The following is a 19,000-nucleotide window of genomic DNA, read 5'->3' as shown; positions in this document are numbered from 1 at the left end:
TTGCCAGGTACAACCTTATGAAACGTTTTGCCAAGCGGCTGATACTGGACAAAGCCCTACTTGTGTTGTCTAAGTTATGAGAACATAAGGGAAGAAAAAAATCACATCAATCATTTTACCTTAAGCTGTCTTCTTTTTCCTGTAGGGTTACAAAATGTGGACAAATCATAGTGTATTTTCTTAAAATTTGAAAATACTACTCAGTCTTTAAAAATGTTAATGACAAAGCTTCCAATCCAAAGCCTGGTTGTCAAAAACAAATATAGCCTTCAATATGTGGTCACTAAATGCATGTGGATAAGGCTGTCTTTAGATCTTGAGACTAAGGCTTAAATTGGCTCACGTCAGTAAACAGCCTCAGTAAATACGACTCAATTCATTTGCTAGAGTCTGTTTGTAGTTCTATTGTTAAGAATAATCATTTAGGGTGGGAAGGGATAGACGGGATTTTAAAATTGTAGAATAGATAAACAAGATTATACTGTACGGCACAGGGAAATATACACAAGATCTCATGGTAGCTCACAGAGAAAAAAATGTGACAATGAATATATATATGTTCAAGTATAAGTGAAAAATTGTGCTCTACACTGGAATTTGACACAACATTGTAAAATGATTATAAATCAATAAAAAATGTTAAAAAAAATCATTTAAAAAATAGCCAAACCTCCCGTTTTGTGGAAGTTGAATATTATATCATACATTGGCTAATACTAAATTTTCTGTTGAGTGACCACTCTAAGGAAACAACTGAAAATTAATTGTAAAATTCCAGTAAATTAAACGTCACTATCAGAAATGCTAAATTACCATTAAGCAAGGAAATCTTAGTTGAACTGACATAAGATTTAAATTGATAAAAAAGAAATGGAAAAAATGTGATTAGTAAATTTCCCAAGAAAGACAATGTTCTCTGCGTGTAACTCCATTTGTGTTTAAGGCAATGTCTCTTAAAACAATCCATCAAGTTTTTTTCAGGACAAAATTCAATGTCTACTATAGGTACATATAAAGGCGCTCTGGCAGCAGATCAGTTCCATTTTAAATAGTATGTAGGAACATGAACACTAAGTATAAAAAGCCTCTTAGAACAATTTTATTGAAATGTATAGAAATTAGCCTTAGATTTTGGAACCAATTTTGAGAGGCAAATGACTTGCCTTTACTAAATTCAGCCTTTTTAAAAAAAAATTTCACCTTTATTTCATTATTATTTTTTATTTTTTTTCAGAAGGGAATCCTCCAAATATTGAGTTGGCCCAGTTTCCTCACAGATAATTTGTGCTGAACCTAGAAACCATGATCATTGTTTTGTGATGTTCAGTTCTGACCAATCCCTTGGTCACAAGGCTTTCCCCCAATATCCAGCACCTCCACACATTTTTCCCCATAATCCCTTTACAAAGAAGATGACATCCCATGAAATCCTTCATGATGATTTCATGAAAGCTAAACTTAGTAGAATTTTGAGGACTTTATTTCTTTTCTCTCTCTAATCATATTAGCACAGTCAACACACACAAAACATCTAACGGAGGGTCTTTACCCAGTATTCGCCCCTTCTGGCCCCAGTGTCCTACACTGAAATTATACGATACTGTATTTTAAACTGAGTTGACAAATATCCAATAATTCTCACATTTTTATTTGTGGTTAATAAAATTCCACACACTCTCACCGTGGCTTAAACACTCCGTAACGGTTTCTCAAAGGATTCATGGCTCATTAGATTTGGACAATCAAATAGAGTGGCTTAAAACAAAGTGTTTCTTGGGGAAAAAAAAAAATGTAATCTGGGCCCCCAGTAGAGGAATCTCCTTTTTGCTAATTTTCTTTAGCTTTTTTTTTTTTTTTTTTTTTTTTTTTTAACCACATCCTACACACGACCTGGATTTGAAGAAGATTTGACAGGGGTTTGGCTGCTGTAGTCAAAGTCAGTAGCTTGTATGAAATGATACAGTTGCATTACCCAAATCAAACTACTAGCAGAAGAACTTTACTGGAGAGCATAGTACCTTGGTATTAGATCTGGCAACCCCTCCAGTGTCCTACGATGATTAGGGTTCCCACGTGTGTAACCAGAGTTCCTTCTCTTAAAGTAAAACCAACCTAACCATTAAGAGAAACAAAGATTTTGAAAAATGATAACAGGGAAAAATGACTTTGAATCTCCTATTGTGAAAAATGCCTATTACCTCCATCCTCATTCATACTCATATAGACATAGACGTAGTGATCTTCGACCTGGTCACAAGTGCTTATGTTTATACAAGTGCTTATGTTTATACTTTTTTTGTTCCCAAATCATTGTAGCTCTACTCTTTGGAAATTGCTTTTAGAGCTGACTTGTGAATCATGAAGAGAGTATGACCCAAGTTTCTACTGACCCCGTTCTCACCTCGGTCATATATATTCATCGTCAGATCTGACTCCACGTTTTGGCAGTTTCTGGAGTCAACCATCTAGGAAGGTGGCTTTCCAGCCCTAAGAAGAGGGAGGAGAAGATGCTCAGATTGAAGGCAATTCTTGGTCCTTTCACACCTGAGCACTGATGTGATACAGCTAGGGAATCCTTTAAACTCTGCGACCCTTTGTAACCTGCATGGACTTTCTAATCACGTTGCGCCTGTGAGGTTTTCCCAGTGTAGAACCCGGCGTCCATCACCATTCGTAACTCTGCTAAGCAGTAAGTCTATTTCTGGAAGTAACGACCTCGTAGGCCACTCGAGGAGGATGTATCAGCGCATCCATCTTTCATGGAAGCTCGGATACCCCTCTCAGCACAAGGTAAGTAGGCGATGGAGACTTGCCGCATCCATGATCCATTTCACTGCCTGATGGTCCTCACTGCCGCTACTGAGGACACCACAGAAAGACCAGAAGAGATGCTCCAGAAATAAATCTGCCCTTTTAATGAGAACCAACAGCAATCAGTTTGTAAAACACTCACTGTCAGGACTCAGCCTCCCAAGTTCTTGCTGTAACAATAACAAGAGGGTGTAACTGATATCCTTTGGTTGTGCTGGAAGTGGTCTTAATAAGGTGGCCGTTAGCTAAAACACACGCAAACCCACGACAAGATCAGTCCTGCCTCAGATGGGGTCCCTTCCCGCTGCAGGGAGACAGCACTGCAGAAAGAATGAGGAGGAAACACATCTGTTTTCCCCTTCACACCCACACTGTCAACTTTCCATTGCTTTTACTGGGGTGGGTATTTATTATTTCAGAATGTATTATGTTTTAGGACTAGAAAATCAATGCAGTCTATCCTAAGTGACTTTGTTGTAAACCCAGCGTGAATTAGGAACTCCTCCGATAATCACTGGTGAGGTCTACGTTCTGACAGATGAAGTGCATGACCTCCCGTGAGATGCATACTCAGGAGGGAAAGGAATACAGAACGCTTTTCTGAGCAAATGCAAGTATTTGAGCAGCCATCTGGGGCTCACTATAAAAAAGCGGTTTTGTTCCAAGGGATGAGAGACAGTTAGCAGAAACAGTTAACCAGCCCAGCCTGTATGCACTCTCACCCACATTACTGATAAAGAAATTAAGGGCAAGGCAGATGTTGACTATTTAAATGTTACCCTGCTGGGCAGAGACAAAGTCCACAATAAACTGGCTGTTTCCAGGCTCACTGCTCTTGTCGCCACTCTATGCTGCTTTCCTGTGTACGAGTTATCAATGCAATGCCATTTGTGCTAACGAACAGACAGGTAATTCTGCAGGTCAATTCAGACTCCAAGGAAGAGGTCTCTAGACCACTCTAGTCATTGTTGCGTTTTGTGATTTGATTTCTTCAGGGAAGCTGAAACATGACGTGGGTGTGGAGACAAAGATATCAATTTAAAATTTAATCGTAAGTGAAATTTAATGCTCACATCTGTCTACTGTGTAGTGTAGTTCTGGGCCTTAGATGTGTCCATGAGCACGTCCACAATAAACTTTGAATAATCCTGTTTTTATATACCTTTGCATTTTTACTCCTTTGTTTTATGATTTCCTGCTCTTTTCATTTCCAAATGAGTACATTCTGTTGGCTAAATAGTTTCGTGGCAGCAAAATACGTAGCACCTTTCAGAAAACCAAATTAGATCTCTGATGGTAACGGCAACGAATTACTGCAATAGATGGATGGAAACCCAACCGCACCTAAAGACTGCAAGCCTTTGAGAGGAGGCAGTGATGAGATAAATCGCCCAAAGCCAGTCGTGTTTGCTTATGGGAGCAGATCCCCCACTCTTCAAAGTTCAGGACCAGGGAGAGGAGCGATTTGTCACTTGGAATCACCTGTTTTCCCAGAAGAGAAACACAGTACCTTCCCAACGACGGTTTGTTTCCACTTGTCCAGATAATCTGGATGAGGTGCAACAATGCTTTTTCCAGTGGCACTGGACTCTTGCAATGCATTTAGATTTGTTTCCAATGAACACTTCCCTGCCATGGGTGTGACGCGTGGGAAGGGATATATAACCATCAAATCAGACCACCCTTGGGGATTTTCCGAGCATCACTGTGGACCAATCTGAATCATTGCTTTTTATTCATGAAAAGAAGTTCCCCAAGGGAAAGGCTAGAGCTTTATAGCAGTCTGAACAGTAACAGATGTGGGTCTGGTGCTGAGAGATACACGGAATGGGGCGGAAACAATTCACAGAGAATCCACTCTGAGTTCTGTGGTTAGGCTTCATCCTTTATTAGGTAGTGAGTAAGAGACAACTGATGGTTACAACTCCAATGTTAGCGACCATTTAAACAAAAATGGTTCCATAGTGAAGTGAGGCAGAAGGGATTCAGGTACTTCTGAGGTTTCTCATATGGCTGATGGAGAAAATATGGCTGATTTGTTTGTTCCCAGCAAATCATGAAAGTTAATAACACCTTGTGATCCAGGACTCTCGTAGCCCACAGGCCCTGACCGCTGGTGGCCTGGCTCATTCACTTTGGTGAAAATGGGGAAGAACAGTGGAAGTACATTGTAGTAAGACTGCATCCATTAACATTAAGTCCTCCAGCAGAAAGAGAGGTTTTAGAGCTGTCAAGTTTGTTGGACAGGGATTCAGGCTGACTTAAGAGTGAACAGATGAAAATATTTTATGTGGCAGAAAAAGAAAATGGAAGTTCAGAATGGTCAGAAGCTGGTCACGTGGGGTACAGAGACACAGCCCCAGACAACAAACTTGTGGACTCTCTACCTGGCTGAACCGGCAGGGTCTGAGAGTGGGAAAAGGAAGTGCTTGCTAAGACCAGAGGGTAGAGATACTGATAAAGGCAAAATACCCTCAAAAACAAATTTCAATTTTAACCTACGTGTTTAACCTACGTGGTTTGAAATCCCTTTTACAAAAGACTGATGGAGCACTTTTCTTTTCCTTCCTACCTGCCCTCCTCACTCCTTCCTTCCTTCCTTTTCTGTTTTGGTTGCTTGTTTAACAAAAGATACATAAAGTCAACTGCTTTAAAGGTACGTTTATATGACAAACGTCTTTAGCTAGATGACAGAGAAGAACTCCAGAGACCATGTGTAATGTTGAGCACCAAGCACGTTATGGGTGTTTCTTAAATATAAAACGACAAATGCTAAATACCCATCTCTCAAATGGTTTCATCTTGAATCTTGAGACCTCTCCCAAGCTGACTACAATTTAGCTAAGAGCAGGTTTCAGGAAGGCCATACCTAGCCTTTCCCTAGATTTTTAAATAGTCTTTACAAAAACCTTTTCAAAAATATTTTTTTTTTCTCTCTAAACCTAAATCTGATAGAGTGGATTCGTACATGTCTTATCCTTGTTCTAAGTTTGAATGTCATTGTTCTTATTAACGCAACAGGCTGGCTGCATTGAACCCCGCCATAGGGACAGGTACGTGTTAGCTTTCTACGGGAAAAAAAGCAAATAGCCTTTATCACAAATTAAAGGCACAGCTATTTTTATGCCATTTGTTACCAACTTAATGATAACATGTAACATGGGATGGTTATATAATTATTTTATATAGATTTTCTTTTTTATAAGTTATTCTCTTAATCTAACATATATACAATATACATATATTTATATATACCCCTGATAAATCTTGTTTTAAAGGTAAAACATCAACTCCTTTCCAGCCTTATGGTAAATATCGAAGGCTGTCAGGACTTCACAACTCCACTAGAGAAATGATGGTCGAGTGCATCTTACCAGTATATATTTTTTTAATTCTATAGCCTTGGTCTGCAATGAATTCAGGCTCATTTTTCTTGTTTCACTAACATTTAAATATATATTAATTGTTTATATCATGTCAGTAGGAAATCTATAAAAACAACAACAACAACAAAAAAGCCCCACGAGAGATAATGTCTACCATCCTATTCAAAGGAGAAACCTTTGCCTAAGAGACAACCCTACTGGTATGATATAAAGGGGATACTGTAGAGATGCAATGTTCTGTGTTTGTATCGGTTATGTACTAACATGGAAAAACTTTACTTTGCATTCTCATGCTAGGTTAGGAACGCCCCTTTCCTGTGAAACAGAACAGTTGTACGGATTTCCTTCTACACACCCATGATGCCCCAGTTTACCTGTTTTCACGTATAGATTCTTCACAAACACTTCCCTATTTCCAGCAACACTGTTTCAGGGTTGGGGGAAATGTACTTTGTAGGAAACCAACCAGTTTTACTGACCTCTCTCCCACCTCTATGCCTCGCCCTGTTCTTTTGTTCTGAACTTACAGTCATCTCCAAGCTGGGGAGGAGGGGATAACGTGGACCGGGGACCTTCACCACACCATCCGGTGTCGTTCGTCTTTTGACTGCTTACTGGCATGACACAGTTGTTCATCCTAACTTTTGCAATTCTTTAAAACCTAGTGGCATAGGTTGAGACACAGCACTACTGTTTTACAAGACATCTACTGTATCTACTTTTGTTGGGATAAATACCCAGTAACTGCTGTCAGAGCAAGAGGACCTGCACGGGCTCTACTATTCACAGTGTTGCTTTTGTTTTTTCCTTTTTTTTTTCTGTATTATTTTAATCTACAGAGTAAATTATTATATACACATTGGAACCAGTTAATGCCCTTAGACAATGTATAGTTGTCTCATAAAGCAGGAAATACAATGCAGGGGGAACGAGTGCCCAAAAGCACAGTCACAAAGGCTTCAGAAATTTCTAGACACCACTACGAGTCAATGCTGGAGATCACTTCTAACACACTCAAGGAAAGTTCCAGAGGAATGCTTCTTTAATTTGGAGAAAATGCCAGCCTTCCCTCCCGCCCGCCCCCCAAACTCCCTCCTTTTTTTTTTTTTTTTTTTGTTTTAATCATCTTTTCAATTCACTATCAAAAGTCCTGGCTCTTCAGAGATACTTTAAACTATAAATAAACACTGCATAGTTCTCTTTTGTTTGTTCTGTTGTGTGTTTTTTGGGAAAAAAAAAATTATTGCAGTACAAGGACGCCCGCACTCAGTAGGGAGCGAACAGCACGGGGGTGTGGGCGGTCCGAATGGGCCCGGGCGCCGGGCGCAGCAGCGCGGGCGGCAGGGCCGACGTCTGGAAGAGCGTGGCTGCAGGAGCAGTTCGCAGACTGAAGGGGGCGCTCACGGCCACCGCAGCAGCCGCCGCCGCTGCGGCCAGCGGGTTCGGGAGGATTCGCGGAGCCAATGGCTTGGAAGGTTCTTTTGAAAATACTAATTTGACCTGCAAGAGGGGGAGAGAGAGAGGGGGAAAAAAAAAAAGAGTAGAAGAAGAAACGTTTGAAGTCTGCACCGAGCATCGCCAACGAGGGGCAGCGTTTCAGCACGACTACAGTGAGAAACTCGCACCTGTGAACTGACACTGCGAAGAAGGGAGAGGGTAAAACGTTCCCCCTTTCGGAAGAGCTTGGAGAGCCTGGAAAATGGCTCACCTCGGAGATGGAAAAGTCCTCCAGAAAAGGACTCGGCAACCTTAATTCATCTTGTTTCCCTTGATAAATATACTTCGTGGGAAAGTATTAGTCTTGGAAAAAATAGGGAATTTTTGCTCCACTCTTTACATACACTTTAATGATGAGGAAATAGACATTTTAACTTTTTTAAAAAATTAAATAAAATTAATTAATTAATTGAAGTATCGTCGGTTTACACTGCCATGTTAATTTCAGGTGTACAGCATGGTGATTCAGTTGTACATAAATATTCTTTTTCAGGTTCTTTCCCATTATAGGCTATTACAAGGTATTGACTATAGTTCCCTGTGCTAGACAGTAGGACCCTACTGTTTTATCTATTTTCTGTATAGGAGTTAGTCTCTGCAAATCCTGAACTCTCAATTTATCCCTCCAGCACCCCTCTCCCTTTACCCCCTGGAACCGTAAGTTTGTTTTCTATGGGACTAGACATTTCTAAAGAGAGATTTATTAATGCTGTCAACGACTATTAAGAGGCCTCAAGTGTGTAAGGTAGCAGCGTAGCAAGGTGAGAGGGACTGATCAAGAGATGTAGAGATAAAAAAATTCCACTTTCAGTAAAGGAGCAAAGTTCTCTCCCCACAAGTTTTTCATGTTTTGCTTACACTGGTAGCCATGTCCTCTCAGTCCCTCGCTACAAACCCAGTTCATTCTCTGACTAGTTGCATTAGTAAGATGACTAATTCTCAGGGAGGGGATGATCCCATGTCTGGAGACAGGAACAGTGATAGTTAAGCAGGAGGTTTTGGATGCTAACATGAACGCAGTTTGACTTCTCTGTTTCTTAAGGAACCTTTCACTTGTTTGTTGACAGCTGCATCAACAGGGGTCAGAAATAGCACTCAAGGTAATGACTGGTGGTGCTGAAAACCTCAGCTCCGTGCACAATCCATGGCCTCTCCATGCAGCTAAAATGGATTCTGTGCCAAAGACTAGAGTGACTTCATTTGCATAAAAATGGGTGGTACAACGAAATGAATTGGGTCAACTCATTCTGAGGTCTCCTAATAGTTGACTGCAGTTTTCCTTTAACTGTCTTTTCACGTGTCAGCCGCACACGTAGCACTGATTATTAATAAGATCTATTTTGATGAAAACAGATTTCAAAATGCATAATTCAGTATATCCTGTAGATCAATTGTTCTTAAATTTTTTATACACGCAGTGATAGTTTATTACAGCTAAAGAATGCAGAGCCCTGGGTCTCTCTGATGAAAGCTATGATCATTCCAACCAGAGAAAAAAGCACATGCTCATTAATATTAACCTGAAATGTCAGGAGGTTTACAGATTTCCCCTAAACGCCTACAGACTTTCTAGGTCAGGGCATCAGTAGCTGTAGGCTTACTAATCTAAAAGGCATATTTGGGGTAATAGCAAGAGATCATGTCTCAGGAAGTATTTCCCAGGCCTTAGATAGTTTCCTTAGGTAGATAATTAAAAAAAAAAAAATTAGCCATGCCTTTTAAACTGTGTTATTCAAAACCTAGACTTGTGGGCAGAATCAGTAATACCAATGCTTTGTCTCTTGTAGATACTCAAAAGGAGATGCAAGAACTTGTTTTTCCCTCAACTTTCCTAACAGTACCCACTAACCTCAAGTTCGGATTTCATGCCATGACTTAAACGACTCCAAGAGTTTGGTTTTCCCCACCGGCCCACCACCCTGTCCCCATGCTCTGTCGTGAACCTGAGCCCAGGTAAAAAGATGAGATACTGGGTGGTGGCTGGTGGTGACAAGACACCCAGACCACTCATGAAACCAGTAATTCTGTGGGTGAAGTAGGGGGTGGGCTTTCAAATCAATTGTTTGTCTTTACTTAGGTATCTTGTTTATTTCACTTAGTAACTGACAAAAAAATCATAATCCAAGTTCAGCGAGCAGACTGCAGGACATTAACGGCTACTGTCTATTTGGAAGCAAAAAGGACACTCACCCCCAGTGGATGTGCTGCTTTCTGCAGTTTGTTGTAAGGACTGTATTTGGGTTTCGGGGGCTTCCCAGCAGCTCTGTCTTTGTGTCTTCTACTGCTAATGTGCTATTAAAAGCAATGAAAAAAATGACAGCTTAAAAAAAATCATCCCCCTAAAAAAACCCTCATAAATATTGTTTTCACCTGAGGAAGGATATTAATTATTTCATGCAATTTGCAGAAAGACAAAAATTAAAGAGCACGCACTTTTGTCCTTGGATTCCGATGCCTCTGATACTTTGATGCTAGCCATTTTAATCTATTTTTAACAAAGAGACGCCTCTTCCTTTTCCCGGCCTTCCTCCTGATCACCGCTTTTAGGGACATTTACAAAGGAAAGAAATGTCTGAAGGAATTTTATGTGCAAATAAACAAAGATGGCCAGGCAGGCCTGAATTTATTTCCAGACTCATATTTACCCTCACATTTGTACAGCCGAATGTCAGCCCCTTAAATTCTAAAGATAAATAGCCAAGGTGCATAAAATCAGTCCAATAATGTACCTATGCATCTAAAACGTAACCGAAAAGGAAGGCTGGGCCTGCAACTGACAACGTAAAACAGATCTGGTTGGAAGGCTATTCAGAGGAAAAGTGAATGCAACACAATTAGTCATCCCTGTAGCAGGTGGCTGCAGGATTTGCAAATACAGTACACCACCATGTGATGAAGTACGTAAAGTAAAAGAATAGCACAGTATAAAATCAGCGGTAGCATGTAAGTAGCTAAACAAGTAAAAATAGAACATGGCAATTTGACCTTTAAAAAGAATTAATGCTTCTGAGTGGGAAACTTGGTAAAGAAAAGGTCTACTGCCCTTTTCCTCCCACTCTTCATATATAAGAAGAGCACAGGCTCACTTCAGACCATTTCTGAAAGATCTTAGAAGCCATTCCATTTTCAGATTCCCTTAAGCAGCTAAAATATGGATAAATAAATAAGGACAGTGGATAGAAGATACGTGGATGGATGGATGGGTGGATGGATGGATGGATGATCAATAGATGTATGTATGTATGGATGGATGGATGGATAGTTGGATGGATGGATAGATGTATGTGTGTATGGATGGATAGATGGATGCATGGATGGATGGATGGATAGATAGATGGATAGATGGATGGATGGATAGATGTATGTATGGACAGATGGATAGATGGATTCATGGATGTATGGATGGATGCATGGATGCATGGATGGAAGGATGGGAGAGAAAGACAGAAAAGAAAGAGGACAAAGGAAGCACACACTTCTGCTCATCAGCATCCCCCGTCTGTTTCCACTTCTAGGATTCACACCGCCTACCTGTTTAAGTTGTGTTTCCGAGTTGACGTGCACATCACAGATTTCACAGTGAAACGTTTTGTTCTGCAGGCCTGTATTACCCTTACTAACTGGTCCTTTGCCTTTCACACCCGCACGAGGGAAGGCTTTGATCGTCCCGCTTCCGTTCCGGGCTTCTAGCATGGTTTTGTGCTTAGTACCTGCCAGGAATATTTAGGAAAAAAAAAAAGAAAGAAGAGAGGAGAAAACTCTTAGCTAGTAATCGCCTCCAGAAAACGATACCGTAACATGACGTGATGCCTAGTTTGAGTGCAGGTCTTCCAGGGATGGTGGTTGAAATACACTCAAGACATAGAAAACGGTAACAATGCGCTCCGACCACCTTACACAACACTGCTGAGTTGCTCATCTTTGTCTAACGTCCCCCCTCTACCCCCGTTACAAACAAGCACCATACAGTAAGTAAACCCGAGAGAGTCCTGAGATGAAATTAAGTGGGTGTGATTTTGGTTCATTTCCTCTTGATGCTAACAGGACATAAATGACAGCTGATGAGGAAGAGTGATTCAGTTGCTAAAGGTAGAGTTGGAGGTGAGGTATGAAAATGTTAATCAGTTTAAACGTGGTGTGTTTACAGAAGTGGCACTAGTTACATACCCACAGTGTAAACAGAATACAGGCAAGCTTTCCTGGCCGTGTGGCTTAGGTTCAAAGGGGATGAGTAATAGTATAAAGATCTTAATGATGGAAAGAAAAAAAGAAGAAAAAAGCCCTGTTAGTCGAGTAAAGCCCACACTGATTGGCTATATGATTTCAAATGTAAACAAATGACTAAAAAGATGAGAGGGGCAGATTTGTGGGCCAGGCAGGTGCACTGTGAACAAGTGCTTCTTTTTATTAAAATGGTCCCATCTTTGGACTGTCCCACACAACTAACGTAACTCCACTTAGCTCTAATTGTGGGGTTTTTTTTTTCAATCACTAAAGTTCATGATGGAAGTTTTCTCTCAAAAAATTTTGCTCACAATTTCCTTTTTCTTGGCATTGACAAGCATTCATTACTTGTCTCACTTAGCCACATGCTTTTGCTATGTAATTTTCTCTGGAAATCATTTATGTCCTTTCTGCCATTTTTTTTTTTAAATCCTGTTTTACAGGTTTCTCCTTCCTAATTGTATTTATAAGATTGTTATCAGTTCTGGAAGCAAAGGGAAAAAAAAAATCTTGACTTCTGATTCTTGGGCCAGCCTCCTCAAACCACTGAATATTAGTGAAGAAAGACGTTGAGGGCATTCCAGGTGGGTGCCAATCACTGTCGTCTTAAATAAGAAGCAATGAACACATGAAACAGGTTTACAGCCATATGCTTTTCTCTTACAAAATGATTATAACTTTACTGAGTCCAACAGGAAAAAAATGCTTATTTTTATAGCTTTGATTCCACACTTTCAGTATCATATTCTTACCCACAGCAATGAAAATGTTCACATCTCAACATATTAAGGAAAGAGAAAAAAGTCTGTATCTTATGAGAAGACTGGAGGGGCTGAAATATGCAGCTAGAAGGGTGCCCTGGGGTTTGTTTTCACCTGTTTCCCTGTGATTTAGTCACACAGGGCTTTCTACTTTGTATGAAGGTGAGAGCAGGGCAAGCAATGTTCTGGGGAGAAATAGATACATACACACACAAAGGAATGAATGAATGTGTATGTATATGCTTATATATACCCACATATGATTTTGCCCTCTCATATATGCCGTCTTCATACAAAACAGAAGTGTTTGTGTCACTGTGTATGTGTAAGTGTGTGCGCACATGATTGTCCAACCTGCTCTATCCAAACAGGTGATTTTATCAAATATTTGTTTTCCACACAGCCTCCTCAGTCAAACTGCAAAGCATCCCCCGGGGCCAGCGTGGCTTAGAAATGCCCGAGCAGCAGTCAGGAGGAGACAAGTCTCACCCTTGACTTTCTCGAGGGTCTCTGGACTCGCTCTGGTTAATATCTCCTGTGATTGGAGCTGGTGTTTGACAGTTGCACCCTGAACAGATCAGAAAACTGTTTCTACTTATTCAACAATATGTAAGGACTTTATCTCGCCTGGGTGGCTTGCCTCAGGATTGAGTGTCAGATGGGTTAGGGAGAGGAGAGGAAATTCAAAAGATGTGGCCCCAGTAGTAGGGGCGGAGCAATATTAGGTGAAGATCCAGAAAATAAAATGTTCCCCTGATACCTTTGGCAAGCTAAGACCCACCTATGTCCTGTTGCTAGGGGAAGAGAAGAAATGGAAGACTGGTAAACACTGGAGAAATATCGTCTCAGAAAATCATTGCATTTTTTTGCGTTATTATTTGAGTGCAGTCTCTCCACAGAAGCCAGTAAAGTTAGAAAAATTAAATACACCACCTCATGCACGCCTTACACTCACGCACACGCACACACACCAAACACGTATGATTAGAATTGTGTCAAGATTGGGTGAAAAACTTCAGCTAATTGCTCTGACTCCAGGGTGACTGGTCATCATCAGGTAGAGTGGAACTTTTGTACAATTAAACCTCCTGCATTTCATAGCAGATTATCAGTCATAATTAAATAGCGATGATATGGTTTTGTAAGATCTTAAAGCTTGACTCGCCCGTAAGCTGTATTTCTTCCGAGGACGGCTGAAATTCAGGAAAGATGTACCCTTAATTTGAAAACATTTCCATTCTTGAGAGATCAAATGTGCATTAATAATATAAAAATAGAGATTATTAGGAGAACTTAAACTTATTTTATTTTCTAAACATTGTACATAATTGCGCTAAGTCATTGACCTCACAGCTGCTTCTATGAGCTAGGTGCTATTTTTATGCCCGTTTTAGAGATAACAAACTGAGACTCAGGAAGGTTAAGTTACTTGCCTGGCTCACAAAGCAAACACTACTTGAAATTACTGGCTGGTAGGAAGTGGATTTCCCACTAAGCTCCTAGAGCTTCGGAGATTTAGCCAGAAATCCACTAAGTATTTCGGAGCCAGCTGAATTCCGGTTACACAGGAATCTCTCAGAACACCTTTAATTTTCTATTTTGTTAATTCAGTCTTGTCTGAACTCGGATTTTCATCTGAGTCTTTCAAACCCCGTTTCCCCTCCTCCCCCTTTTTTTTCCCTTGTAATGCTCCTTTCTGCTCCGCAGAGAACCACGAACCACGATGCTTTGCAAGGCAGTGGCTCTGTGATGGCCGATTTGATCACGTCCGGTTTCGACATTGTGTAAACATCTTGCAAGGCAGGTGCCCTCCTCGGTGATTGCACAGCAGGGCAGACACAGAGCTGCTTCTGTACTTTATTCCTTCTTCCTCAGAGGAGGGAATCTTCGAGAAGCTAAACGGACTATTTGCTTCCCATCACTTTTAAAAGGCGGACACTGACAGTGACCTTCATTTGCAGCTTTCATGATGCCTGAAATGTAAAACCATTCTCCAGCCACAGGTTAAATCCAGCGAGTCATAATGCTCCTCGAAATACTGATTTTGTTTGCTCTTTTGGCTTGGTTTTGATTACTTTGGGTCAAGATGTTTATTGATCTTACATCTGCAGAAATCAAAGTAATATGTAGTGGGGGATGGCTCTTAGGTGAGGTACTGGCATAAAGGAAAGGTAGGTGAGCAAGAAAACTAACAAACAACTTCTTAAAATTAAATAAATCATTCATTAAGTCATCAGGAAAATTGGGAAAATTTCTTTAAAATGTAAAAACAAAAACCCATAATTCCACCAAGGAGAGGCATATCAAAATATTAAGAGTGGTCATGACGTACCAGTCTTTTATCTTCTGTGTTTTCATGTGTATTTTAAAAAGTTTGGATGACTTGTTAAAGTAACTTTGTGTAGAAATTTCCGTGGAATTCGATATACTTTTAGAAATGCACATGGTTTTTAATGACAACATGGGTTTACAGTACATGAATGTTATATACTTAGCCACTCATCTCATATTAGACATTTGTATTATTTTATTTTTTCCCTCTATAATTATTTTATAGTGAACATCCTACTCAATAATCTTTTAAAATCTATCCTAAGGTTGTTTCCTTAGGACAGCTTTTCAAAGAGGGTATTATAGGGACAAAATATGACTATTTTTAGGTCTCAATTCACGCTGTCAAATTAACTTTCTCAACATTACAAAGGAAGTCTCAGAGGGGTTTGTCTGTAAGATGAATGTGTCCTGGCGGAGTCTGCAAAATTCACCTCTCTATAAAATAAATTTCAATACCTTAAAGTTCAACTTTCCAGAATGCTCATGAGATGATATTTAATAGTATTATATTTATATTTAATAGACCCTTAGCAAACCCATGTGACTGCAGGTGATCACTTGTTTCCCTTCTCATAGACAAGTTCAGAGGATTCGGCTTATAGATATGTGGGCAGGAAAGTGACCACCTTCCATACAGACAGCAAAGTGCAAAGGTGTTTTCTGATGTGGCTATTTACAGCATTCAATATAATGGCATCATGGTCTGGCTCTTGTGTCTCCTAAGGACAAAATTATCTTGCATCTCTACACTTGAACTGTAATAGTGGCATCACAAGACTCTATCTTCTCTCTTTTTTTATCCTCTAAATGTCAAATTAACCTTTTATTACCCTGCCTCCTATATGATATGTATTTTCCACATTAATGTTATTTTCATTTTGTCTCTGAAAACCTTGGTTTAACTTTTATCAGCACATCCACAAAATTAAGTACCCAGAACAGCATCCGCTGTGTCAGGTGACCAAGTAATGCCCCGAATGAGTAAAAAATGGTGTTATTTATGTCGGCTCCCTGGTTGAAAGTAATTTGTTGATTCACCAGTAATGTCCCTAATGTCCAAACTGCAGAGGCGGAAGTAGAGACCCGCAAAACAAGAGTCCAAAAACAGAGGAAAGGACAACCTTGCTTTCAGCATCGGAAAGGGCCTCTGAGGAAGAGCGATGAACAGGGTGGGAGGAAGCCTCCCAGCACCAGCGGGGACGGCCTCGGTGACCGCAGACGGCTCAGGGAAGAGCTCTGCAGCCTCAGGGACCCAGTGGCAGAGCACGGGCTGGGTCTGATGCGAAGATGAATGTGTGGACTCGATGTAGCAGTAACCCTTGACCTCCCACATGTGAGGACGATCATCAAGCATCCAGAAAGCCTCTTTTATCCATAACAGTGGACTACGGGGAACACGAAAGTTTCCCGAGCTGCTTTAGACGTGCATTTAACAATCTTTATGGGCACCCGTCCCATCTCCTTAAAAACAAGGCCGTTAAGGAGGGAGAAATCAGGAGTTTGCGATTCGCAGATCAACTACTACATAAAAAATCAGTAAACAACAAGGACCTACTACACAGTACTGGAAACTAGATTCAATTGTTATATAATGAAAAAAGAATATGAAAAAGAACAGATACGTGTATAACTGAATCACTATGCTCCACACCAGAAACTAATACAGCATTTTAAATCAACTATACTTCAATTAAAAAAAAAAAAAAGACCCTTAAGAACATGGGAAAAAATGCCACATTGCTTTTATATCCATTACCCAAGACAGCCTAGCAAAAATGTTTTCACATAATAAACACTCGATAAATGGACAAATGAGACACTTTCATGGAATAATAGATATAATGTTGTCTTATTTATAAAAAGCTATTTTGGTTTACTTTTTGTGTAACTCGTTTTATTTTTAGTTTTTACATTATTAATTTTTTTAAACATTCAGTTTATTATTATTATTATTATTATTGGCCTTTGGTGTTTTTGGAGGGGAGGGGAGGTAAATAGGTTTATATTTATTTATTTTTACTGGAGGTATTGGGGGTTGAACCCAGGACCTTGTGCTTGCTAAACACATACTCTACCACTGAGCTACACCCTCCACCCCCCTTTACTTTTTTAAATGAAAGTTAACACTTGCTCTTGGTAGAAAATTGCAAGAGCACAGAAAGGTCTAAGGTGAACAAAAGCCCACCCACCTCTCACCTTCAAGCGGCACACCCTCTGCAGGGACACAGTTTCAAGTGCAAACGTCCTGAAATGTTCCAAATATCACTGAGTTTATATTAGACACGAGTAGGAAAAATAACATAGGTTGAACATTCTCCTTGGTTTGCACATGAAACCACTTTGACCAAGAACAGCACATGAAAGTACCCAGTAGGAAAACACATCTTGACGCAACTCTGAAGTCATTCATTCTGGTGGCTAATTGGTAAGATGTCACCAAACGTAAAAACTCAACCCTGAATGCTCACATGTTAGATAAGATATCCCAAATCAGCCATACTGTAATCCCAGAAATAGATTATTTATGAATGGTAGCTCTAGTACACTGTCTGATAGAAACTTCTGGGGTGGAAATGTTCTCCGTCTGCATTCTCCAATATGGCGGCCATTCATCACAGGAGGCTACTGCAACTGCAACTGAATTGGTAATTAACTTAAATTTAAATAGCCACCTAAGACTAGTGGTTCCTGTGTTAGACAGTACAGCTGTCATCCTCACATAGGCCCTTCGTGAACTTGCAGGACACAGAGAAGTACGGGGCTGAACTGGTCTTCCATTCATTTGTAGAAAGTTTAAAGAAGGCACAGTAGCAGAATTGTGAAAGGAGTCTCCATCTGTATTTTCAATCAAATTGAAGTCTTATCATACCACCTTAGAAGATGGCAAATAGGAGTGGCAGGTAATCTTTCGGTCTAGATAATAATTAGGCCATGAACATTGACCGCAGCTGACTGGCTTAAGTATTTTTCACCTGAAACATGAAATGACAGACCTCCTGATGAAACAAGTCTTTACAAATCCTCTCCCTCAACGCACAGACACGTACTAGACGTGGGCTTCTTGAAGGCACCTTCTGGGCTTTGCTCAAATTGGTATTCTCTGTGCCTAATAACAGACGATCAGTGAAGATTAGCTGAAGTATTAGAGATTAATAAAGATCAACAAACAAATATTTGTAAAGAGAGTTGTGAGCTCAGACTCTGGAATGGTCTGACTTCGCCTCCATCAGCTGTGTAATTTAGATTTATTTGTGCCTCAATGTCCTCAGCTGTGGAAAAAGAAAATTATCTGCTCTATTGAAGTGTGATGCATTTTTTTTGTCTTAAGGATTATTTCTGGCACTCCCATGTGCTGGGTAAATTTTAGCCAACCTTCTCTTTATCCATCTTAACATTGCCTTTTTGTTTGGGCAAACATTCAAAAATTTCTAAACATTTTAAAATTTAGTTAAGTGCATCCTTTGATAGTTGTCTTTTCTATACATTAAAACTTAGTGAGGGACAGAGTGACCTCTGTGCAGGGACAGAAAAGCTGGAAAGAGCTTAGTGAAAATGATCAAATGTTACCACTTCAAGTCATTACCAGAAAAAATCTGCCCAAGACAGTAATAAGTCCTAACTCTAAAATATTTCAAAGTTTTTTTTCAGTTATGTAGAGAAAAATCATCAAAGTCAGCTAAGCAAAGCATTACTTAGGAGGATATCTGGGGTGAATTTCTTTAAAGAAAAAAACAAAACACATCAAAACACATCTTTTATAATATCTGTGTCCATAACATTCAAGTAAAAGATTTCCTGATCTCTTGAAAAGATTATGTTCTCTTAAGGTGTTTAAAGCATTCTTAGACTGTTCTGTGAATCATGCTAGCAAGCTAAGGAGAACCACTTCTCCTAAACTGTGAAAAAAAAAAAAAAAAAAAGCAAAGCAGAAGTGCCCCCTTCATATCCTATGTTCCAAGGCTATGCATATAAATCAATTAACTGCAA

At 39.9% G+C, this 19,000-nt stretch overlaps 1 protein-coding gene across 4 annotated transcripts in view; it reads right to left on the bottom strand.

Annotated features, from left to right (window-relative positions):
- Window positions 1-4,675: 4,675 nt before the first annotated feature.
- The window catches only part of ZNF385D (zinc finger protein 385D), a 290,314-nt gene continuing 275,989 nt past the window's right edge, over window positions 4,676-19,000 (bottom strand). For 3 of the 4 annotated variants that reach the window (XM_032488682.1, XM_032488691.1, XM_032488689.1), the window contains 3 exons: window positions 11,226-11,404; window positions 9,885-9,986; window positions 4,676-7,697 (listed from right to left, as the gene is read on the bottom strand). In XM_032488682.1, coding sequence (XP_032344573.1) covers window positions 7,464-7,697; window positions 9,885-9,986; window positions 11,226-11,404 — 515 coding nt within the window. In that variant the 3' untranslated portion in view covers window positions 4,676-7,463. The remainder of the gene's footprint in view (window positions 7,698-9,884; window positions 9,987-11,225; window positions 11,405-19,000) is intronic. The other variant, XM_032488687.1, reaches the window with a different exon arrangement.

Source organism: Camelus ferus, chromosome 1 (genome assembly GCF_009834535.1).
Source record: "Camelus ferus isolate YT-003-E chromosome 1, BCGSAC_Cfer_1.0, whole genome shotgun sequence".
NCBI lineage: Eukaryota > Metazoa > Chordata > Mammalia > Artiodactyla > Camelidae > Camelus > Camelus ferus.
This window is presented reverse-complemented; position numbering and strand designations above follow the sequence as displayed.